This window comes from Ranitomeya imitator, chromosome 2, assembly GCF_032444005.1.
Source record: "Ranitomeya imitator isolate aRanImi1 chromosome 2, aRanImi1.pri, whole genome shotgun sequence".
Taxonomy (NCBI): Eukaryota; Metazoa; Chordata; class Amphibia; order Anura; family Dendrobatidae; genus Ranitomeya; species Ranitomeya imitator.
The window spans coordinates 335,922,872-335,949,019 of NC_091283.1; the positions used below are offsets into that span (position 1 = coordinate 335,922,872).

At 40.0% G+C, this 26,148-nt stretch overlaps 1 protein-coding gene across 1 annotated transcript in view; it reads left to right on the top strand.

Annotated features, from left to right (window-relative positions):
• Positions 1–3,110: 3,110 nt before the first annotated feature.
• LOC138666502 (zinc finger protein 721-like) overlaps positions 3,111–26,148 on the top strand; it is a 513,630-nt gene continuing 490,592 nt past the window's right edge. The window contains exon 1 of the mRNA XM_069754718.1: positions 3,111–4,038. Coding sequence (XP_069610819.1) covers positions 3,967–4,038 — 72 coding nt within the window. The 5' untranslated portion in view covers positions 3,111–3,966. The remainder of the gene's footprint in view (positions 4,039–26,148) is intronic.

The window sequence follows — 26,148 nt, forward strand, 5'->3', positions numbered from 1 at the left end:
TTTCTGTGTCCTTCACATGTTTTAACTTGTCTGTCCTTTGGTATATAATTTTTTATTATATTGTATTTTATGCTTTACATTTAATATTAATAAACTATTGATTTTATTTTTTGGTGGTTTGGTACTCCTGTTTCTCTTTTGTCTACATTCTTGTTGGAGTATGTTGCGCACCCGGTTGTGACAGTGCGTATTTTATTGTTTTTCTGGGTATTTTTACTCATGACATCACAGAAAGGCTGGTATATCCAGACCCTCCTCTCTCTACATTCTGAGTAAACTTTAAACTATTTTCTCTAATTTCTATAACTTCACTACAAAACATGTCAGTCATAACAAACCCAGCATTCATCTCGGATTAACGTGGGCATTCTAATGAGATCAAATATGTCCTGTCTGTGATACATATTTACTGAGAAATCCCTACTTCTTTAACATATGGAGTTAGAAGCCCGTGTTTCGAGCGATGGGTAGATACACCGAGTGGGATTAAGAATATATATTTTCGTGTTCGTAACGCAAACATTGTGCATAATATCTTACAAAACCCAAACAAAGAACTTTCATGGGTCCTAGAAGTTTCTAGTTCACTTATAGCTGGACAAGAGCTTACACGGCAGGAAATGCCGGTCGTAAATACCTTTGGCGAGGGGTGATGGGGGATTTGGGAGTTGAAAGTCAGGAATTTGAAGCTACAAACTGTTGCAGCATCACTCCAAGAAGGGGGGCTTAGCCCACGCAGGCTAGCAAGAAAACTAACTTATGATATACATTTTCCTCACACTCACATGCTCCAGCACATATAGTGCTGAAAGAGTTATTTGATCCATTCCAGGGATGGGTGTGAATGACTGATCGCATATCTCAACCCCAGAGGCGTGGTTTGGCAGATAAAATGTAGTCCAAGTCTCTCATTCAGTGTCAGGAGCTGGAGATATGTGTATCTACTGTGTGTTGGTCTGTACTAAGGCCTAAAGAACTCAAAACTATCCTGAGCAGGCGGACTCGCTGTATGTTGTATGGATTTTTTACTTTATGTTTTCACTTTGTGCTGGAAAAGGCTGCTCATTTGTTTTGCTATCCTTAGAGGTTTATGAAGTTTAAATAAACTTGCCTGGACATTGCAGCAATATCACTGTCTGTGCCTACCTCAACCGCAGCCGAGTGAGTACAAACTTCTACAGAGGTTAAAAGTTAACTTATTGGATGCTGCCTCCAGGGGTGGATTAAGGGTAGCCAGGGCCCCGGGCTGTTTAGACACTGTGGGTTCCCCCGGTCATGTGACGGGGTCAAGTGATGGGGTCATGTGACGGGGTCATGCGACGAGGTCATCATATACCTGAACCAGATTATTCCAGAAAAATAGTTGCTGTGTGAAACTATAACCTGTCAAACATCCATTGATCTAGTCAATTTACCCTTCAGTTCAGTATATAGTCTACACTGTATAGTGTCAATGTATAGGTAACACTGACTCACCAGTGACGTCTCTAGGTGAAGTCCTTCATCTTTCATCCAGCACAGACCGCCATCACTTCATTCAGCCAGGACTTGTCTCTGCAGGAAATAACACAGTTATCTTGAGCTCCGCTTGTAGAACACATTACTTAATTTTTCCCAACTTCTACATTACACCACATGAAGAAAAAGAGGAGACATAGTGTCACTCTACACAGTAACTGGACCCCCCCCCCCCCCCCATTTAAAACAGTGTCCTCAAAAAATAGAAAAAATACATCACTGCAGTAATAATATCCCTTGATTAGCCCCTATGGTAATAATAATATCCCCCATCCTGGCCCGTGTGTCTTATTCCTGGCTCCAGCCATATGTTTTCCCATCCTGCCTTCATGAGTATCCATCCTGCCCCATATGATCTTCCCATCCTGCCCCATCAGTCTCCATCGTATCCATCCTGCCCCATGATCCTGCACGATCTGTCTCCAATCTTGCCCCATGTCTTGAATTTTGCCCCGTGTCTCCAATCATGCGCTGTATCTACATTCTGCCCATGTCTCCAGCCCTGCCCCAAGTGTGTCCAGCATCTCTGCTCCCAGTGTGTCCATCATCTCTGTCCCCAGTGTCCAGCATCTCTACCCCAGTGTGTCCAGCATCTCTGCCCCAGTGTGTCCAGCATATTGCCCCAGTGTGTCCAGCATCTCTACCCCCAGTGTGTCCAGCATATTGCTCCCAGTGTCTCCAGCATATTGTCCCCAGTGTGTCCAGCATATTGCCCCAGTGTGTCCAGCATTCTGCCCCAGTGTGTCCAGCATATTGCCCCCAGTGTGTCCAGCATATTGCCCCCAGTGTGTCCAGCATATTGCCCCCAGTCTGTCCAGCATATTGCCCCCAGTGTGTCCAGCATATTGCCCCCAGTGTGTCCAGCATATTGCCCCCAGTGTGTCCAGCATATTGCCCCCATTGTCTCTAGTATATTGCCCCCAGTGTGTCCAGCATTTCTGCCCCCAGTGTCCAGCATACTGGCCCGGGCCACCGGATTGCCACCCGTTTGCAATAGAAAAAAAAAGAAAAGAGTTCATCTCACCTGTCCGCCGCTCCTTCGGCGAAGCTCCCTCCAGCAGCGCGCACTCACCGGCGACTGACAATGACATCACACGCCGTCCTCCGATTGGCTGGCAGCTGTTAACTATTGATGTGCGGGCGTGTGCCTGCACATCAATAGCGTTTAACTGCCGCAGTGCCGTTAGGGGCCCAGTGAGCAGATGAGACGGGGCCTGAAGCGGGCCCCCTCTGCCCACCGGGGCCATACTACGCCAGTCAGGGCAGTAATGCCCTGATGGCGGCAGGCAATCTGAGCGGTAGCCCAGGGCCCCCCACACCACTGGGCCCTGGGTTACCGCCCAGATTGACCCTATTTATAATCCGCCCCTGGCTGCCTCTGGTCTAGTCTAATAGGCCTTCGTACATTGCAGGCCCAGGTACCATAATTAGACATGTAAGTATCGTAGTAACTAGGCTGCACCATACTATCGAGTACTTGGGGGCGGAGGGGCATTCAGCCGGACTCTGTTACACCTTCTTAGATGCCATGTTTGCTTTTCAGAGCAGCAAGTGGTTAAACTGTCAGTGTTTTTGTAGCAGCCACACCTGTGCCGTCCCTGTCGTGCCCAAGAGAGTTAATTTGTAAAAAAAAAGTTTCACTTGTTAAAAAATAATAAAATGTGTCTTCTGCTTTTTTATGTTTTTTTATTTTTACAAGAATTGTTGGTGCCAATTTTCTTTTTAATAATTTTAATATCTGCTTTTTCTGGTGTTTTTCTTGTAATATAGGAAAGCCTAAGGCCAGAAATAAACCCCATAAAACACTGTACATGGAGACATTGGGATCAAATAATTTCTGTCCTCAGTGTTTGACGAAACAAATTTTTTGTTATAAAGCCTCAAACTACTGTATGTGACTCAGACATGAGATCTAACATGATAGAAGATTACAGTGCGGGGAAGACGGGAAACCTTCATATAGACGGCCGGTGGTGATGGAGTCAGTGATGGACTCTGGACAGATATGTTTCTAGAGCCGTAGTAGAAGATGAAGATGTCGTCCTCATCATGAAGTAGTTATTTCTCCTGTCACGTGTAATGAATATCTCCTGCAGTATTGCTAATGCCGATTCCAGTGTCGGTAAATGAGACGAAAATTAGCGTTATGGAAGATGAGTCTATAAGAAACGTATTCAGCTGCCGACTCCGAGGAAGAAACTGCTTGTTGTCTGTGGCCTAAATTTATAGGTTTTATTAGTAGATGTAAATAAGAAAACTAAATATTGTAAAATAATGAATCTTATATGTTTCCCTTATTATATTATCTCCAGTAATTGTATTATTACACAGGATTTTTATGATGTTACATCGGCTCATTTTCTTCTCATTCAGGTCTGTACATAATCGGATCCTCTCAGTGAAGATCTATATAAGAGAATTTTCCTAATTTACCCATCAAGGATTGATATGGACAGAGACAAGATGGCGGAGAGGATATTACACCTCACCCTAGAGATCCTCTTCCGGCTTACTGGAGAGGTGAGAGATTCTGATGACGTCACATGACATCATTCTTATCTATGGGAATAACAGATGGGCAGAACTGGAGAGGTGAGGACTCTGGAAATGTCTGTAGTGAGATTTATTAATGTGTCTCTCCATAACCAGGATTATACAGTAGTGAAGAAGACCTCTAGTGAGTGCAGTCAGGACCCTGTGTCTGAGAGATGGGGAAGACCCCTGAGCCCAATCACAGGGCCTCCACCTCACCCCCCTGTACATGAGGACATCAATGACCAGAAGATCCTAGAACTCACCTACAAGATGATTGAGTTGCTAACTGGAGAGGTGACACTGCTGGGGATGCTGGGACATTATACAGTAATGTTATGAGGGGATCGGGCTCATAACGTTTTCATTGATGTGTCAGATTTCGATAAGGTGTCAGGATGTCGCCATCTATTTCTCCATGGGGGAGTGGGAGTATTTAGAAGGACACAAAGATCTGTACAAGGATGTCATGATGGAGGTTCCCCAGCCCCTCACATCACCAGGTAATAGACAGGACTAAATACACACGGCCTATAATTATCTATATGTAAATAATTAATTCAGTCCCTGTATGTGTTTCCTTCAGATCTATCCATTAAGAATGCAACACCAGAGAGATGTCCCCATCCATTTCTTCTACAGGACTGTAAACAAGGAGATCCCAATGTTCCTCAGGATCATCAGGTAGATGGATTGCAGGTGTCATGAGATCTTCCCTATTATGTGTAGACGGCTGTGAAGGTCTTGTGTCCAGTCTTGTTTTATCCACCAGTATTATGTTTATACTTAGAATCATCGATTCAGTTATATTCCATTACTCCTTGGGTTTCCATGTGTAAATTAGAAAAAGGATGATTCCTCTACACTGTGACATCCATTCAAATATTTGTAGACTTCTAGACTTCTTTTTAAAAGATAAACATTTCCAAATCCTTTAACCGTTCCTCGTAGGACATACTTTGCAGTCTGCTCACCATCCTGGTTGTTCTTCTATGAACTTGCTCCCGCTTTTCTGCTTTTCAATTTTTTTTTTAAACATGGTGCCCAGAACTGGATACAGTATTCCAGAAGAGATTTTACCAAGGAGGAGTAAACAAAAATAATTACTTGATGTGATCTAGACTCTATGCTTCTCTTAACCCCTCTGTGACCTTAGACGTACTATCCCGTCGAGGTGCCCTGGGCTTATCTGACCCTGGACGGGATAGTACGTCATAGCCGATCGGCCGCGCTCACTATGTGCCAGGAGCGGTCACGGACCGACCCCGGCACATTAACCCCTGGCACACCGCGATCAAAGATGATCGCGATGTGCCGGCGGTGCAGGGAAGCACCGCGCAGGGAGGGGGCTCCCTGCGGGCTTCCCTGAGACCCCCGGAGCAACGCGATGTGATCGCGTTGCTGCGAGGGTCTCACCTCCCTCCCTGCTCCCTCCAGCCCCGGATCCAAGATGGCCGCGGATCCGGGTCCTGCAGGGAGGGAGGTGGCTTCACAGAGCCTGCTCAGAGCAGGCACTGTGAAGCCTGCAGCGCTGCATGTCAGATCAGTGATCTGACAGAGTGCTGTGCAAACTGTCAGATCACTGATCTGTGATGTCCCCCCCTGGGACAAAGTAAAAAAGTAAAAAAAAATTTTTCCAAATGTGTAAAAAAAATAAAAAAAAATATTCCAAAATAATGAAAAAAAAAAAAAATATTATTCCCATAAATACATTTCTTCATCTAAATAAAAAAAAAAACCAATAAAAGTACACATATTTAGTATCGCCGCGTCCGTAACGACCCGACCTATAAAACTGTCCCACTAGTTAACCCCTTCAGTAAACACCGTAAGAAAAAAAAAAAAACGAGGCAAAAAACAACGCTTTATTATCATACCACCGAACAAAAAGTGGAATAACACGCGATCAAAAAGACAGATATAAATACCCATGGTACCGCTGAAAGCGTCATATTGTCCCGCAAAAAAAGAGCTGCCATACAGCATCATCAGCAAAAAAATAAAAAAGTTATAGTCCTGAGAATAAAGCGATGCAAAAATAATTATTTTTTCTGTAAAATAGTTTTTATCGTATAAAAGCGCCAAACCATAAAAAAATGATATAAATGAGGTATCGCTGTAATCGCACTGACCCGAAGAATAAAACTGATTTTATCAATTTTACCAAACGCGGAACGGTATAAACGCCTCCCCCAATAGAAATTCATGAATAGCTGGCTTTTGGTCATTCTTCCTCACAAAAATCGGAATAAAAAGCGATCAAAAAATGTCACGTGCCCAAAAATGTTTTCAATAAAAACGTCAACTCGTCCCGCAAAAAACAAGACCTCACATGACTCTGTGGACCAAAATATGGAAAAATTATAGCTCTCAAAATGTGGTATTGCAAAAAATATTTTTTGCAATAAAAAGGGTCTTTCAGTGTGTGACGGCTGCCAATCATAAAAATCCGCTAAAAAACTCGCTATAAAAGTAAATCAAACCCCCCTTCATCACCCCCTTAGTTAGGGAAAAATAAAAAAAAAATGTATTTATTTCCATTTTCCCATTAGGGCTAGGGTTAGGGCTAGGGTTAGGGCTAGGGTTAGGGCTAGGGCTAGGGTTAGGGTTAGGGCTAGGGTTAGGGCTAGGGTTAGGGCTAGGGCTAGGGTTAGGGCTAGGGTTAGGGCTAGGGTTAGGGTTAGGGTTAGGGCTAGGGTTAGGGCTAGGGTTAGGGCTAGGGTTAGGGTTAGGGTTGGGGCTACAGTTAGGGTTGGGGCTAAAGTTAGGGTTAGGGTTTAGATTACATTTACAGTTGGGAATAGGGTTGGGATTAGGGTTAGGGGTGTGTCAGGGTTAGAGGTGTGGTTAGGGTTACCGTTGGAATTAGGGTTAGGGGTGTGTTTAGATTAGGGTTTCAGTTATAATTGGGGGGTTTCCACTGTTTCGGCACATCAGGGGCTCTCCAAACACGACATGGCGTCCGATCTCAATTCCAGCCAATTCTGCGTTGAAAAAGTAAAACAGTGCTCCTTCCCTTCCGAGCTCTCCTGTGTGCCCAAACAGGAGTTTACCCCAACATATGGGGTATCAGCGTACTCAGGACAAATTGGACAACAACTTTTGTGGACCAATTTCTCCTGTTACCCTTGGGAAAATACAAAACTGGGGGCTAAAAAATAATTTTTGTGGGAAAACAAAAAGATTTTTTATTTTCACGGCTCTGCGTTATAAACTGTAGTGAAACACTTGGGGGTTCAAAGTTCTCACAACACATCTAGATAAGTTCATTGAGGGGTCTAGTTTCCAATATGGGGTCACTTGTGGGGGTTTTCTACTGTTTAGGTACATTAGGGGCTCTGCAAACGCAATGTGACGCCTGCAGACCAATCCATCTAAGTCTGCATTCCAAATGATGTTCCTTCCCTTCCGAGCCCTCCCATGCGCCCAAACGGTGGTTCCCCCCCACATATCGGGTATCAGCGTACTCAGGACAAATTGGACAACAACATTTAGGGTCCAATTTCTCCTGCTAACCTTGGAAAAATACAAAACTGGGGGCTAAAATATAATTTTTGTGGAAAAAAAAATATTTTTTATTTGCATGGCTCTGCGTTATAAACTGTAGTGAAATACTTGGGGGTTCAAAGCTCTCACAACACATCAAGATGAGTTCCTTAGGGGTCTACTTTCCAAAATGGTGTCACTTGTGGGGGGTTTCTACTGTTTAGGTACATTAGGGGCTCTGCAAACGCAATGTGACGCCTGCAGACCATTCCATCTAAGTCTGCATTCCAAATGGCGCTCCTTCCCTTCCGAGCCCTCCCATGCGCCCAAACGGTGGTTCCCCCCCACATATGGGGTATCAGCGTACTCAGGACAAATTGGACAACAACTTTTGGGGTCCAATTTCTCCTGTTACCCTAGGGAAAATACAAAACTGGGGGCTAAAAAATAATTTTTGTGGGAAAAAAATTTTGTTTTATTTTTATGGCTCTGCATTATAAACTTCTGTGAAGCCCTTGGTGGGTCAAAGTGCTCACCACACATCCAGATAAGTTCCTTAGGGGGTCTACTTTCCAAAATGGTGTCACTTGTGGGGGGTTTCAATGTTTAGGCACATCAGTGGCTCTCTAAACGCAACATGGCGTCCCATCTCAATTCCTGTCAATTTTGCATTGAAAAGTCAAACGGCGCTCCTTCCCTTCCGAGCTCTCCCATGCGCCCAAACAGTGGTTTACTGCCACATATGGGGTATCGGCGTACTCAGGACAAATTGTACAACAACTTTTGAGGTCCAATTTCTTCTCTTACCCTTGGAAAAATAAAAAATTGGGGGCAAAAATATAATTTTTGTGAAAAAATATGATTTTTTATTTTTACGGTTCTGCATTATAAACTTCTGTGAAGCACTTGGTGGGTCAAAGTGCTCACCACACCTCTAGATAAGTTCCTTAGGGGGTCTACTTTCCAAAATGGTGTCACTTGTGGGGGGTTTCAATGTTTAGGCACATCAGTGGCTCTCCAAACGCAACATGGCGTCCCATCTCAATTTCTGTCAATTTTGCATTGAAAAGTCAAACTGCGCTCCTTCCCTTCCGAGCTCTCCCATGCGCCCAAACAGTGGTTTACTGCCACATGTGGGGTATCAGCGTACTCAGGACAAATTGGACAACAACTTTTGAGGTCCAATTTCTTCTCTTACCCTTGGAAAAATAAAAAATTGGGGGCAAAAATATAATTTTTGTGAAAAAATATGATTTTTTATTTTTACGGTTCTGCATTATAAACTTCTGTGAAGCACTTGGTGGGTCAAAGTGCTCACCACACATCCAGATAAGTTCCTTAGGGGGTCTACTTTCCAAAATGGTGTCACTTGTGGGGGGTTTCAATGTTTAGGCACATCAGTGGCTCTCCAAACGCAACATGGCGTCCCATCTCAATTCCTGTCAATTTTGCATTGAAAAGTCAAATAGCGCTCCTTCCCTTCCGAGCTCTCCCATGCGCCCAAACAGTGGTTTACTGCCACATATGGGGTATCAGCGTACTCAGGACAAATTGGACAACAACTTTCTGGGTCCAATTTCTCCTGTTACCCTTGGTAAAATAAAACAAATTGGAGCTGAAGTAAATTTTTTGTGTAAAAAAGTTAAATGTTCATTTTTATTTAAACATTCCAAAAATTCCTATTAAACACCTGAAGGGTTAATAAACTTCTTGAATGTGGTTTTGAGCACCTTGAGGGGTGCAGTTTTTAGAATGGTGTCACACTTGGGCATTTTCTATCATATAGACCCCTCAAAATGACTTCAAATGAGACGTGGTCCCTAAAAAAAAATGGTGTTGTAAAAATGAGAAATTGCTGGTCAACTTTTAACCCTTATAACTCCCTAACAAACAAAAAAATTGGTTCCAAAATTATGCTGATGTAAAGGAGACGTGGGAAATGTTACTTATTAAGTATTTTGTGTGACATATCTCTGTGATTTAATTGCATAAAAATTCAAAGTTTGAAAATTGCGAAATTTTCAAAATTTTCGCCAAATTTCCGTTTTTTTCACAAATAAACGCAGGTACTATCAAAGAAATTTTACCACTATCATGAAGTACAATATGTCACGAGAAAACAATGTCAGAATCACCAGGATCCGTTGAAGCGTTTCGGAGTTATAACCTCATAAAGGGACAGTGGTCAGAATTGTAAAAATTGGCCTGGTCATTGACGTGCAAACCACCCTTGGGGGTAAAGGGGTTAATACATCCCAGAAGTTGTATAATGAGAAAAGTGGAGATGGCAGGATTAGAGCTCATCATAGATGTAACTTCTCCATCTGTCTTTGACTTTTACAATATTTGTTTCAGGGTGAAGATCAGACCCATATTAATGCTACAGAGACATATGAGAGGGATGATGAGTGGCGTAAAAAGGAGACTCCTACATTTGAATATACAGGTTAGTAGTAACCACTAAATGTAGAGAAGTAACATTCTTCTCTGTCATCGGCGATGACTGCTTTATTGGTCTTGAAGTCCTTCCGTAACACAATTGTGCGATCACCAGTTATCCTCTAGACCACAACATTCTCCTCCACGAAACTCAGTTCAAATGACTTTGGACATTGAAAGCCCTTTTCTATAGAACTTACAACCTGGAAGATCCACCTACTTCAATTAGAAAATGCTGCCTGTTACCTGACCAGATCTGTAAACTACAAAGAATTCTTAGAATGTGCTGACAAGTTAGAAAATCACTTTAAGATAAATATTATGATTGGCTTGTAAGAGAAATTGGAGGGTAATGATGCTGTTGGCTTCCTAGATCCCTGATATCTTACTGCATGAATCTACCTTCTCTCTCTTCTGTGCTTCTGAATGTGCTCATATGGTCCCTACAAGACCAGGCCCAGTCTTTGTGGCCAAACTTCCCTTTTATGGTCGCCAACATTAAACGAGTAGTGAGGGCCAAGTGTGAATTTCTATACAATGATAACAGAGTTTCTCTTTATTTCTTTTAAAACTATTTTCAAACAGTATAGTGATAAACTACATAAAACACATTACACCTGTGTCATGATATATCTCTAAGCTGTGCGTGATTGATGGCTGTAATATACATTTTTTCACACCAGCAGTAGATGTGTTTGCATGGCTCGAGCCCTGGTTTCATGGAATCCGCCAAAGTCATAAATTACATTATGTTTTCGAGCCTAAGGATTTGAGATTACTTCACAATCTCTCCCGATATGGGGAGCACTAAATAATTTCAGAACTCAGTAGCTCCAATAGTCCACCACAAATAAGTGCAACTCTGGTTTAGTGATGGAGCTCCCCCTCAAACATATGTTGTTGTTGGGGATATAATGTGTTTTTTTATTTTATGTGTTTTTTACAGGTTCATTTTGTATGGTATTTTGATGATGTTGGGATCGGCCTGCCTCACTTATGTGGGTCTGCAACTACCTGATAGCCTGTAAGGTCTCCATTACTTCTTTCAAATGCATCAGATCTAAATTTAAGACACCTCATCTCTGCACTATTATAAAAAATTCTCTATGGATGTCTATTATTTCTTCTTGAAACTCATCTGACAGAAAATATTGGCCCGTAAAATAGTTTAGATTGCCATGAGCCACCAAGCTACATACTCTCATTACCCAGAGAGTTTTCACCAGGATAATAGGATACCAATGGACCTTACAAATTATTTTACAATGTCTCTTGAATCCAACAATACCTTATAAATGGTTGCATACTACTTTCTAGGCACATAGCAGGGTTGAGAATGGAAGGATTGCCATTTAGGTATTTGATCTTGCTGGAATAGTTTACAGACACAATTTATTGGGAGTACTGTTAGTGATCACCTGGGAGACCAAAAGATGGCCATAACAAACAGGCTTGGCACTGTCTACTTCATTTTCCAGATCCCAGGGATTGCCTTCCTCATCATCCTACATGGATATGGACTTACAGAGAGGCCACTAGGCATGGGCCATGGTGTTTCCTGCTATTCTGTGGTGTCAGATGTTAAGAAGAATAGTCAAGTAGTTGGGTCAGAACCAGGAGGGCAGAGAAAGTACAGAATCAGAAGATGCAAGTGTAGTCAGTAAGCATACTGAAATCACAACAGGAAACAAATACACCAGCAGGGAGCTGATCACTGAGTACTGAACCAGAGGAGAACAAGGCTGTATCTGGCAGCTTCTGGTAATATGCTTCAAGCTTTAGTAGGGTTTGGTGCTTTATAATTCGCTTAAGCAGGTAGCGTATTGCTGTAGCTGGACATCACACAAATCCATACTGCCAGACTTGATGGTACTGCCTGGTGATGGAATCAAACATTGCAGGAACAGATTCCAGTGGAGAGGGGACACACAATTCGCAGTTGAAATCCACATAAAGTGACTCCATTTTGGAAATTATAACCCTCAGTAAATTATTCTATGGGAGTAGTGGCTATTTTGAATCCACAGCTACTTTACGGAAATTAGCTCGCACTTGATGTTGCAATGTGAAAATTGCGCATTTGCCATTTTATTATCCAACACATAGTGCCCAGATTGTGATCCAGGAGACGCACACACCGTAAATTAAGTGGGTTCATTTCATTAAAATAATGCCAAATACAGTATATGGATACTAAATATCGTTTGGGCACACTGCAAGGTTCAGAAGCTAGTGGAAATTTGACTTTGAGAGTGGATATTGCAGGATTGGTTTAAGGAAGCCATGTTGCTTTCAAGCTTTTGAGCCACTAATAATGTGGAAACTTTTGTTTTTCCACTGACAGATGATGGACCTTAGTGGTGTCTTGTATTTCATGAGATGAGTAGAAGTTTTATTGGTATAATATTCACCTATATAACATTGTTTGGTTGCTTTTTATTCCATGTTTGGGAGGCACAATGAACAAACCGTTGAACACCATGATCCACTTGTTCATGCTATGAGGCTTTCGATTAGACTGTGAACTGTCATTGTCTTGGTGAATAATTCAATATTTTTAAAAAGCTTGTAATTTTTATGGACAGCTTAAGTAGAGATGTTCAAAAGTATAAACTTAGAGGATATTTTATTCAAAATTAATAAATGGTTTTATTTTTAGCAGATGACTGTACAAGGAGATCAGAGGGAACACTGACAATCACCCAGGATACAATTGAAGTGAATTCCATTACTTCAGATATACCATCATCCCTTCACAGCAAAGATTTGTCTACTGATTCTTTGAGACAGGTTCTGTCTTCTGGTTCATTACCAACTACTAAAGAAAATCAAAGACACAATATAAGAATTCAAAAACTAAGTGATATTAAAGGAAATAAGCCATTTTCATATTCAGAATATGGACATAGTTTTCTCGAAAATACTTTTCTTAAACATGAAAAAATTCACACAGCAGAGAATAGATTTTCATGTTTAGAATATGGGAAATGTTTTAACCAGAAATCATTTTTGGTTAAGCACGAAAGAATCCACACAGGGGAGAAGCCTTTTTCCTGTTCAGAATGTGGGAAATATTTTAATCAAAAGTCAGATTTGGTTAAGCACCAGAGAACTCACACAGGGGAGAAGCCTTATTCATGTTCAGAATGTGGGAAATGTTTTATTCAGAAATCAGACTTGGTTGAGCACCAGAGAATTCACACAGGGGAGAAACCTTTTTGCTGTTCAGAATGTGGGAAATGTTTTTACCGGAAATCAAATTTGGTAAAGCACCAAAGAACTCACACAGGGGAAAAGCCTTATTCATGTTCAGAATGTGCGAAATGTTTTAACTGGCAATCAGATTTGGTTGAGCACCATAGAACTCACACAGGGGAGAAGCCTTATTGCTGTTCAGAATGTGGGAAATGTTTTAACCGGAAACGGAGTCTTGTTATACACCAAAGAAATCACATAGTGGAGAAGCCTGTTTCATGTTCAGAATGTGGGAAATGTTTTAACCAGAAAGTGCTTCTTGATAGCCACCAGAGAACCCACATAGGAGAGAAGTCTTTTTCATGCTCAGAATGTGGGAAATGTTTTAATCAGAAAATGCTTCTTGATAGCCACCAAATAACCCACACAGAGGAGAAGCCTTTTTCATGTTCAGAATGTGGGAAATGTTTCAAGCAGAAAGTGCGCCTTGATAGCCACCAGAGAACCCACACAGGGGAGAAGCCTTTTTCATGTTCAGAATGTGGGAAACGTTTTAACCATAAATCAAGTTTTGTTAAGCACCAGAGAACTCACACAGGGGAGAAGCCTTTTTCCTGTTCAGAATGTGCGAAATGTTTTAACTATAAATCAAATTTGGTTAAGCACCAGAGAACTCACACAGGGGAGAAGCCTTTTTGCTGCTCAGAATGTGGGAAACGTTTTAACAATCAATCAAATTTTGTTAGACACCAGAGAACTCACATGGGGGAAAAACCTTTTTCCTGTTCAGAATGTGGAAAAAGTTTTGTGGAGAAATCATCTCTTTTTAGTCACCAAAGAACTCACATAGGGAAGAAGCCTTTTTCATGTTCTTAATGTGGGAAATGTTTTACACGGAAATCAACTCTTAATAAACATCAGGGAATTCACAAGGGGAGAATCCTTTTATATGATCATAATGTTGTAAATATTTTAACTGAAAATTGTATCTTCTTAAAGGGGTTGACCACTACTAGGACAACCCCTTGTCATTCCTCATGTTTGGCCACATTAAAATAAAAACACTCATTGTACGAGAATGATCAGTACTAAATATGTTGAACAGCCATGTTGGACTGAGCTGCCATCTTGGAAAAACTTTTGCTAACTAACTTTGCAGCTAATGAGATGCTGTTATGGGAGGTCTAGCCAGAATGGAGACATAAAATGACAGCAGAGCAATTAGCAGGTATGGTTGGCATACACAAAGGTTAGTAGCAGTATTTGCAGGGGATTCTGAGAAGAAAAAAGTGGTGTCGTATGGTAGTAAGTAGTGTCTGTGACTAGGACAATACAGTTGCCATTATGTGAAGAGTTATGTGAGTAACGTCATTAGTTAAAAGGGACATGGGGATTTATGGATTGTAATGGAGTTTGGTGAAATACTCCTAAATATTGTCATGTTGTATTATCACTTCCTTTGTTGTTGTAAAATACGTCTTTCCCTGCAGTATGAGGATATCATGCATATGCCTTTTGTTGCAATATGTAGTTGCTTTGTCTATCAATAAATAAAAAGCCCAAACGAGGCCCTACATATATCAGGAGTAGAAATCAACAACATAGCCTATAAACATTACTCCCATAAACAAAATTTCAGTATGAAATACAATATCTTTATTTCAGCAAAACACGTAAAAACATGTAAAAAGAAGACTTTGTGCAGAGAAAAATCATCGGGTAAATATATAAAATATATTCAAATCTGTTCCATAGTATAGATTAGTAAAATCCTTTACATATATATAATTTTAAGTGGAAAGCCCATCTGGAAGAAGTATTATAATTACCGTATGTACTCGAGTATAAGCTGACCCAAGTATAAGCCGAGGCACCTAATTTTGCCACAGAAAACTGGGTAAGCTTATTGACTCAAGTATAAGCCCGGTGTGCATTGTCCCCTCATCCCTTTCCTGCTGTGTGTGGCTCCTCCGGTCTCCTAGTTTTATGTATGGCTCGGCATCCTCCCCCTTGTATGCATGGCTTGGCGCCCTCCCCTGTCCTTCCCTTGTATGCATGGCTCGACATCCTCCCCTTGTATGCATGGCTCGGCATCCTCCCCAGTCCTCCCCCTTGTATGCATGGCTCGGCGTCCTCCCCTTGTATGCATGGCTCGGAGTCTTCCCCCTTGAAAACCAGGGGAGAAGTCCTGAGGAGATAATTTGCATATTCCCAGTGCATTCTGGGATAAGTGGAGTCTCCGCGAGCTCAAAGAACACTGGATTTTGGCTGTTGCAGCTGAAAGGAGGACATCGGTAAACCGCGCGCCTGGCAGCGTGCAAATTTTGACAAGTTTTCACCGCTTTAATATCTCTTTAACAGTAAGAACATGGAAGAGGCCAGGAGCCATTTGGTGAGCTGCATTTCTTGCTACATGTTCATAGACTTACCAGTGGAAAAGCCAAACTTCACATGCCAAAAAAGCAAGGTTGTGTCCCTGTTGGAGGAAAAATTGCAAAATCTAGAAGAAAGGTTAGCTACATTGAAAACTAAAAGGAAGGTGAAGAGTTCTTAGACAGAGCAGAATTATCTTGTCATGTTACAGAAAGAGAAGAAATTCGAAGTGCACCTGAAGAAACAGAGAAATAGAAGTAGGTGACACAGAGAAGCACCAGGATCGGGAGGCAGTCAGCACCCATACTGCTCAGGAACCAGTACCAGGCTCTCACACAGGAGAACAATGAAGAAATACATCAAGATAAGACTTTACCCACAAAGAGCAACCTTCTACGCTCTCAGAGTCCTCCTGGATGGAGAAAGAAAAATGTTGTGAAGAAGAAACTGAGAGTTGTTGTCATGGGGGATTCCCTATTGAGAAGAACAGAGGCCGCTATCTGAAGACCGGACATAACCTCAAGAGAAATGTGCTGTCTCCCAGGTGCAAAAATTAAAGATGTGTCTGACAGGATACCAGGACTCTTCAGACCTACAGACGACCACCCATTACTGCTAATACATGTGGTTAGAAAAAAAAAAAAAAAAAAGAATTCCTTTCTAGGCGCTTCCGGAAGACAAGGATAATTTGAAGGTTGAGATAATTTGCTCAGTACCAAATTTATTAGGACACTTTAATAAGAACAAAACAAAAAAGAATCCTTTCTTAGGATGTACCAATACTTATTTAAAATCTGTCTTACTTGCACACTTCCCTGATTAAAAGCTGTGATGAAATTATATTCCCATCTAGTATTTTTTTCTATAGTGTTTTCATTTTCGTTTTTGCACATCTTTGTTCGATGTTTGAACTAGAAGGTTGTTTATTGTTTATGAGTTTCTTGTACAGACACTCATTTTGAGTTTTTTTCAAGTTTGTTTCATAAGCTTCTGCTATGAGTTTTTTCGGGTATTTTTTATCCAAGAACTTTTTTGTCAAAATTTTGGATTGTTCTACATAGTCTGTGTCTACCGTGTTATTTTTACGGATGCGCCGATATTGACTAAACGGTATATTCTTTTTCCATTTAGAATAGTGTGCGCTCCAAAAATCAAAAAAACCATTAGAATCTGTTTTTTTAAAATGAGTTTTCGTTATAATTTTTTTGCCTGAATGACTGATTTCTAGATCCAAATAATGGATTTTCTCTTTATCTATATTGTATGTGAAGGAAATGCCCCAATTATTCTTGTTGAGTTCTTCTACAAGTGAGATTGCTAATTTTTCAGTGCCCTTCCAAAAGATGATAAGATCATCTATATAACGCCTGTATAGCAATATGTTTTCTTTATAAGGTGTTTGGCTGAGAGGCGATGAGGACTCGAATCGCCCCATAAAGAGATTTGCGAAACTGGGCGCGACCCGAGTCCCCATCGCGGTGCCAAATTGCTGCAGGAACAGCTCACCCTGGAATTCAAAAACATTATGCTCCAATATAAATCTTAAACCTGTTATGAGAAAATCTCTCTGGACTGGTGGCATATCTGGAATCCCAGATAAATAGTATGCTACTGCTTCAATTCCCATATTGTGTTCCATGTTGGAATATAATATTTTTTAATTGCTTGAGAGCTTGCTGCTCTGATCTAGAAATATTGTTTTTCATATAAAAAAATCTCTTTGCATTGTTTTTCTCTTTATTTATATATTTTTTTCTCTGTTTGACAAGGTTCGCTTTGTATTTGGGGTCATCGGATTTTTTTTACACTTTTTGATGAATTTAAATTGCAAAATTCATCAGCTACTAATGTATAAAAAGTGTCCAAACTACTCCCCCTGTGATATACAGGGTTAAAGTTGGACCTCTGTTGGACTTCTTTGTGAATGCAATGGTCATTCAAAACAACAGGTTCTTTATCTGTAAGTTTATTTGTATCTACTGTTCGCTCCTGAATTGCAAAGTGACGTTTTAAAGTGAGTTTCCATGAGTTGGGTAAAAGCACCTCCGATAATGGAGGTGGGAGAGTGGGGCATATCTCTAAAAAAGATACATGTGAACCGCAGTGGGTGTTGAATTATTTGGTATGGGTGAGATATCTTTGTCTTACCATACCAAATAATTCAACACCCACTGCGATTCTGGTCAAAAATCCTGAAATATGTTCTTCAAAGATTATCACAAATCTCCCCTCCATTTACGAAGCCTCCAATATATCTCTCAACATCAGTGATCTTACAGTACATGAAACTACTGAATCATCATCCATATTCACCACAGTGTTACAAGCAACCACTCCATCCCCTTCACCTGGCAGTTCACATGTATCTTTTTTAGAGATATGCCCCACTCTCCCACCTCCATTATCGGAGGTGCTTTTACCCAGACTAGAGAGTTGCTCTCTCTCAGCAACACCGCTACATACTCGGGCAAACAATCCCATAACAAATTATTTTTTACGGACCCCCTGCCAGTCAGCAAAAAGAAAAGGAGGTCCCGAGGCACTAGGGGAAAAGGAACCACCAAAAAAAACATTGACAGATACAGAATCAATAAATCTATAAAAACCAAAAACAAAATGATTCATTCAGATTGCTTCAAAAACATTCTTGAAAACGAAAATTCAGACAAAAATAACACGATAAAAATATTCAATTTGTCAGCGCACAATTTGACCACAACAGAACAAAAAATCTTATCAAAGGGTCTAAATTATTGCCCCACACAAAAAGCAAGCGAGTTTGACCTATTCTTGGATCTCAATGAATTTGTTCGAAAACTCACTTTAAAACGTCACTTTGCAATTCAGGAGCGAACAGTAGATACAAATAAACTTACAGATAAAGAACCTGTTGTTTTGAATGACCATTGCATTCACAAAGAAGTCCAACAGAGGTCCAACTTTAACCCTGTATATCACAGGGGGAGTAGTTTGGACACTTTTTATACATTAGTAGCTGATGAATTTTGCAATTTAAATTCATCAAAAAGTGTAAAAAAATCCGTTGACCCCAAATACAAAGCGAACCTTGTCAAACAGAGAAAAAAATATATAAATAAAGAGAAAAACAATGCAAAGAGATTTTTTTATATGAAAAACAATATTTCTAGATCAGAGCAGCAAGCTCTCAAGCAATTAAAAAATAACAAAAAAATAGTCATAAGACAAGCGGACAAAGGAGGTGGAGTGGTGATTCAAGACAGAGAAATATATTTGCAGGAAGCCTACAATATTTTATCAAATGAAAAATATTATAAAAAAGTAAATATGGATCCAGCCAAAACATACAATTCAGAATACCATCTATTTATAAATAAAGCTTATTCTCAACATATTATCAATAAAAAAGAAAAACGTTTTCTGACAAACAAAAATCCAAGCACAGCAATTTTTTACCACTTACCAAAGATCCACAAAAATCCCATAGCACCTCCAGGTAGACCAATTATCTCAGGTATCGGATCTTTGACAAGCCAGTTATCCCATTATATAGACTTACATCTTCAGGATCTTGTAAAAAAACTACCATCTTTTCTACTGGATTCTAACCAACTTATAAAGGAATGTAATTCCCTAAATTGGAAAAAGATTATTTCTTTATTACACTAGATGTGAATGCTCTATATTCCAACATAGAACACAATATGGGAATTGAAGCAGTAGCATACTATTTATCTGGGATTCCAGATATGCCACCAGTCCAGAGAGATTTTCTCATAACAGGTTTAAGATTTATATTGGAGCATAATGTTTTTGAATTCCAGGGTGAGCTGTTCCTGCAGCAATTTGGCACCGCGATGGGGACTCGGATCGCGCCCAGTTTCGCAAATCTCTTTATGGGGCGATTCGAGTCCTCATCGCCTCTCAGCCAAACACCTTATAAAGAAAACATATTGCTATACAGGCGTTATATAGATGATCTTATCATCTTTTGGAAGGGCACTGAAAAATTAGCAATCTCACTTGTAGAAGAACTCAACAAGAATAATTGGGGCATTTCCTTCACATACAATATAGATAAAGAGAAAATCCATTATTTGGATCTAGAAATCAGTCATTCAGGCAAAAAAATTATAACAAAAACTCATTTTAAAAAAACAGATTCTAATGGTTTTTTGGATTTTCGGAGCGCACATTATTCTAAATGGAAAAAGAATATACCGTTTAGTCAATATCAGCGCATCCGTAAAAATAACACGGTAGACACAGACTATGTAGAACAATCCAAAATTTTGACAAAAAAGTTCTTGGATAAAAAATACCTGAAAAAACTCATAGCAGAAGCTTATGAAACAAACTTGAAAAAAACTCAAAATGAGTGTCTGTACAAGAAACTCATAAACAATAAACAACCTTCTAGTTCAAACATCGAACAAACGAAGATGTGCAAAAACGAAAATGAAAACACTATAGAAAAAAATACTAGATGGGAATATAATTTCATCACAGCTTTTAATCAGGGAAGTGTGCAAGTAAGACAGATTTTAAATAAGTATTGGTACATCCTAAGAAAGGATTCTTTTTTGTTTTGTTCTTATTAAAGTGTCCTAATAAATTTGGTACTGAGCAAATGATCTCAACCTTCAAATTATCCTTGTCTTCCGGAAGCGCCTAGAAAGGAATTTTTTTTTTTTTCTAACCATTGTATTCACATGCAATCCTTGGATCAAGGCTGGCATAGTTCCTGCAATAGTGCTGCATACCGGAATATTATAAGACGTGGATCCATCATACGGATCAATTGAATGTACATACAAGACATCCAAAGGGTGAGTGCAACAATATATATTTCTTGCTGTGAATATACATCTACACTTAGACTCTGCGCCCCTTGTCTCCCTTTTTATATCTCCTTCCAATATCCTTGTGCTAATACATGTGGGAACAAATGACGCCGCAAGAAATGACCAGGAAACCATCTGCAGTGACTTTAGAAATTTAGGTAAGAAATTTAAAGAACTGGGAGCTCAGGTGGTCTTCTCTTCCATCCTCCCAGTGGATGGCCATGGAGCACGGAGGTGGAGTAAGATTCTGCAGGTGAACAACTGGCTACGTCGATGGTGCCATCAGCAAGGATTTGGATTTCTGGAACAAAGACAAAAAAATCTAAATAATAAAAATATTGGAGGAAGAGAAACCAATCATAAACTAAAATGTTTTTATACAAATGCACAAAGCATGGGCAACAAACAAGGAGAATTGGAACTACTAAGGGTATGTGCACACGTCAGGATTTCTTGCAGAAATTTTCCTGACAAAAAACGGACATTTCTGCCAGAAATCCGCATGCGTTTTTTCATACATTTTTGATACGTTTTTGGTGCGTTTTTTCCCAAATGCTTAGAATAGTGGGAAAAACGCAGAAAATCCGCAAAATTAATGAACATGCTGCTTTCTTTACTGCGATTCGTTTTTTTCGCGGAAAAAAACGCATCATGTGCACAAAACATGCAGAATGCATTCTAAATGATAGGATGAATAATGTATGCATTTTTAATGAGTTTTTATAGCATTTTTACCGCGAAAAAAACGCAAAAAAATTTGAACGTGTGCACATAGCCTAACAGAGGAGAAGAAATATGATGTCATTGGAATCACTGAAACTTGGTGGGACGATACACATGATTAGAATGAGTAAGAAAAAAATCCAGCTCCGGAGTAAAAGTCATCAATTTTATTTCCACAAATTTAAAATTTGGAAAAAGCTGCTTACAAGTAGCTGCACAACTATTCCAGAAAAGAAGCCATAAGTTAGCTGAACGCGTGGAATTTGTGGAAATAAAATTGATGACTTTTACTCCGGAGCTGGATTTTTTTCTTACTTACTCAGCAGAGGACGTTGGGCGGTGGCGTTTTCCTTGCTCGGATGTTCCTGTGGACTCTCATGGATTTGCTGATGGGGGTGAGCTGAAACTTAACTTTTCCACTGTTCAACACATGATTAGAATACAAGGCTAGAAGGATACAACTTATTTGCAAGAAACAGACTTGATAAACGAGGAGGAGGTGTCGCATTGTATGTTAGAATATGACATAGTGGTCATGGGAGATATCAACTATCCAGACATTTGTTGGGAATCTCTCTCAGGTAAAACTAACAGGTCAAGCAAATTCTTATCCTGTAAGTAATAGACTTATAATGTCTATTGTCTGTACAAGTCCCCTCTATAATTTGTAAAGCGCTGCGGAATATGTTGGCGCTATATAAATAAAATTATTATTATCCTCTCTTGCTGACAACTTTATCTTCCAAAAGGTAGGGGAGAAAACAAGGGGATCTGCTACCTTGGATCTAATCCTTATAAACAGGAAGGAAATGGTTGAGGAGATATGAGTAGCTGGGACCCTAGGAGGTAGCGACCATGCTATTTTAGAATTTTGGATAACTAGAGGAGGAAGACCTGTGAAGACTCAGACTTCAAGGTTAGATTTCGTAAAGGCAGATTTTAAGGGACTCAGAAAGAGAATCGGAGGGATCCAATGGCTGGATATCCTTAACCCCTTCACGACCTTGCCCTTTTCCATTTTTGCATTTTCGTTTTTCACTCCCTTCCTTCCCAGAGCCATAACTTTTTTATTTTTCCGTCAATATGGCCACTTGAGGGCTTGTTTTTTGCAGGACAAGTTGCACTTTTGAATAACATCATTGGTTTTAGCATGTCGTGTACTAGAAAACAGGAAAAAAATTCCAAGTGCGGGGGAAATTGCAAAAAAAGTGAAATCCCACACTTGTTTTTTGTTTGGCTTTTTTGCTAGGTTCACTAAATGCTAAAACTGACCTGCCATTTTGATTCTCCAGGTCATTACGAGTTCATAGACACCAAACATGTCTAGGTTACGTTTTATCTAAGTGGTAAAAAAAAATTTCAAACTTTGCTAAAAACAAAAATTGCGCAATTTTACAATACCCGTAGCGTCACCATTTTTTGTGATCTAGGGTCAGATGAGGGTTTATTTTTTGTGTGCCAAGCTGATGCTTTTAATGATACCATTTTGGTGCAGATACGTTCTTTTGATCGCCCATTATTGCATTTTAATGCAATGTCACGGCGACCAAAAAAAGTAATTCTGGCGTTTCAAATTTTTTTTCTCGCTACGCTGTTTAGCGATCAGGTTAATCCTTTTCTTATTGATAGTTTGGGTGATTCTGAACGTGGCGATACCAAATATGTGTAGGTTTGATTTTTTTATTGTTTTATTTTGATTGGGGCGAAAGGGGGGTGATTTAAACTTTTATATTTTTTTTATTTTTTTCATATTTTTTTAAACTTTTTTACTTTTGCCATGCTTCAATAGCCTCCATGGGAGGCTAGAAGCTGGCATAGCCTGATCGGCTCTGCTACATAGCAGCAATCATCAGATCGCTCCTATGTAGCTGATTTACAGGCTTGCTATAAGCGCTGACCACAGGGTGGCGCACACATCAAGCTGGCATCAGTAACCATAGAGGTCTCAAGGAGACCTCTGGTTACTATGCCGATGCATCGCTGACCCCCAATCATGTGACGAGGGCCGGCGATACGCTCATTTCCGATCCGATGGCCTGAAGCGCCGGTTAAATGCTGCTGTCAGCATTTGACAGCGGCATTTAACTAGTTAATAGCGGCAGGTGAATCGCGATTTCACCTGCCACTATTGCGAGCACATGTCAGCTGTTCAAAACAGCTGACATGTCCCGGCTTTGAGGTGGGCTCAGCGCCGGAGCCCACATCAAAGCGGGGGATCCGACTTCCGCTGTAATAGTACGGCGGAGGCCATGAAGGGGTTAAGGACAAAATGGTCCAGCAAGGTTGGGAAATCTTGAAAAATGAGATTCTCAAAGCACAATCGTCAACAATTCTAAAAAGAGGGAAGAATACAAAGCATTTAAGGAAACCAGGATGGATGAACACAGAACTTAAACACATGCTAAAAAGGATGAAAGAAATGTTTATCAAATAGAAAGAGGGAGACATATCTAAAGAAGAATATAATGCTGTCTGCAGAACCTGAAGGGCATGAATCAGATTAGCTAAAGCTGACATTGAATTAAGGCTTGCAAGAGACGTCAAAAGCAGTAAAAAAGGATTTGGGGGATATGTCAAAAGTAAAAGAAAAGTCAAAGATGCTATAGGATTTTTACAGGATGAAAATGATGACATGGCAAGAAAGGATGTTGAGAAGGCGGAACTTTTAAATTCCTATTTTGCATCTGTTTTCTCTCAGAAAGGAAATGTAACATCAACTGATCTTCACTGAGCTATTAAAGGAGTGAAAGAATCCAGGATATCTATAAACAGAAAGATAGTGAGAAAACATTTAGCTAACATAAATGAATTCAAATCTCCAGGTCCAGATGAATTACAGCCCAGAGTACTGAAAGAGATAGCAGAAGAAATTTTTGAACCACTGTCCATAATCTTTGAAAATTCTTGGAGAACAGGAGTAGTCCCAGAAGACTGGAGAAGAGCAAATGTTGTTCCTATCTTCAAAAAGGGGAAGAAGGTGGTCCCAGGGAACTATAGGCCGGTGAGTCTGACTTCCATACCAGGAAAGATCTTTGAACAAATTATTAAACAACATGGATGTAAGTGCCTGAATAAGAATGAAGTGATTAACCAGAGTCAGCATGGGTTTGTAACTAATAAGTCATGTCAGACTAACTTAATTTCCTTCTATGACAGATTCACTGACTGGGTGGATCAGGGAAATGCTGTAGATAGTATATCTTGACTTCTGCAAAGCATTTGACAAAGTATCTCACACCATCCTTATTGAAAAAATGGCTAAGTATGGAATGGACAAGGCAACTGTTAGGTGGATTTATAACTGGCATAGTGATCGGATCCAAAGAGTGGTCGTAAATGGCTGCACATCCAGTTGGAAGAATGTCTCAAGTGGGGTACCACAGGGTTCTGTCCTGGGCCCTGTATTGTTCACCATCTTTATCAATGATTTAGATGTAGAAATTGAGGGTACACTAATTAAATTTGCTGATGACACAAAGCTAGGAGGGATAGCTAATACTAGAGAAGAGAGAAGATTCAAAAAGATATAAATAAACTGGAGAAGTGGGCAACAACTAACAGAATGGTTTTTAACAAGGAAAAATGCAAAGTACTACATCTGGGCAATAAAAATGAAAAAAGCATATACAGATTGGGAGGAATAGGGCTAAGCAACAGCACATGTGAAAAAGACTTGGGTATACTAATAGATTATAAACTGAACATGAGTCAACAGTGTGATGCAGCAGCAAAAAAGGCAAATGCATTTCTGGGATGTATTAACAGAAGCATACAGGCTAGATCACGCAAAGTCATTATTGCCCTCTACTCCTCTTTGGTCAGACCTCACCTCGAATACTGTGTCCAGTTTGGGCACCACATTTTAAAAAAGGCATCAACAAACTGGAGCAAGTTCAGAGAAGAGCAACCAGAATGGTGACTGGTCTGCAAACCATGTCCTATGAGGAAGGGTTACAGGATTTGGGAATGTTTAGCTTGCAAAAATTATTGCAAAACAATGGGGAGACAAAGAGCGCAATAGGGTCTTATCCACGTTACACAGAGGAGAATATACACCAAATTTGCTCACCTGGTTAGGATGAGATTAGAGCATATAGATAGCGGCTGCTGCAGATCCACATGTCTTCACCGACCAGAGAAAATAATGTCTTCAGAGGGAGATTCGTTAAAATTCTGCGCTGCCGCTGAGATGAATTTCAGGAGAGTATAGTTGATTCACAGTGGTTTTATTCAACGCATTTCAGGGGTCTCATGCCTCCTTCATCAAGAAATACCACACAGAATATACAGGCATCACAGGTATATATACAGTAGTTTTGAAAGGACGCTAGGTTACAAAAAATGATCGCCAACAGATCAGATGACTCAGTGTCAAAGTTCAATGATATCACACAATTAACAGTTCAAACGATTAGAGAGATATATATAATGAAAAAATTAATGACTTCTTTTATATTTCTAGATAATAGTTCCAGATTTGCAGCATTTAAGAAGAAATAAAAAAAAAGAAAAAGAAGAAAAAAAAACAAAAAAAGCGATCTCTACTTAAATGGACAAGAACCTGTAAAAAAAGTAGTTAATCCAGTTCAAAAGCGAATGCCTTACAGATGAACCACAGTGTGGAATCAACAAGCTACCTCCTCTCATAGAAAATCCATTGGAATCTTCCCACTAAATGTGGAATAAAATCATGTTTTATTATTTTCCATTAAAAAATATATAAATATATATGAAGATTAATTTGTGGTGATCTAAAAAGAGTTTATTATGAAAATTATAATTAGTTTAAAATTACGTTCTGAAGAATCTTATGCAAAGCAACATAAGAAAAGCAATTTAAGCAGCGAACCAGCGCTCGAAGTGAGCGCAGAAACAAAGTGAATGTAACACTTCACATGTCCAAGGACCAATGATAGATATCATATGTAACAAAAGACAATTTAGTATTGCAAAGGGACGGGAATGAATGAATGAATACAAAGCACTCAGCGCTCACAGAGAACAACAGCATGAGAACACAGGGCAGCAAAGTGAAGGAGGATTGAGTTAAGGTACCGTC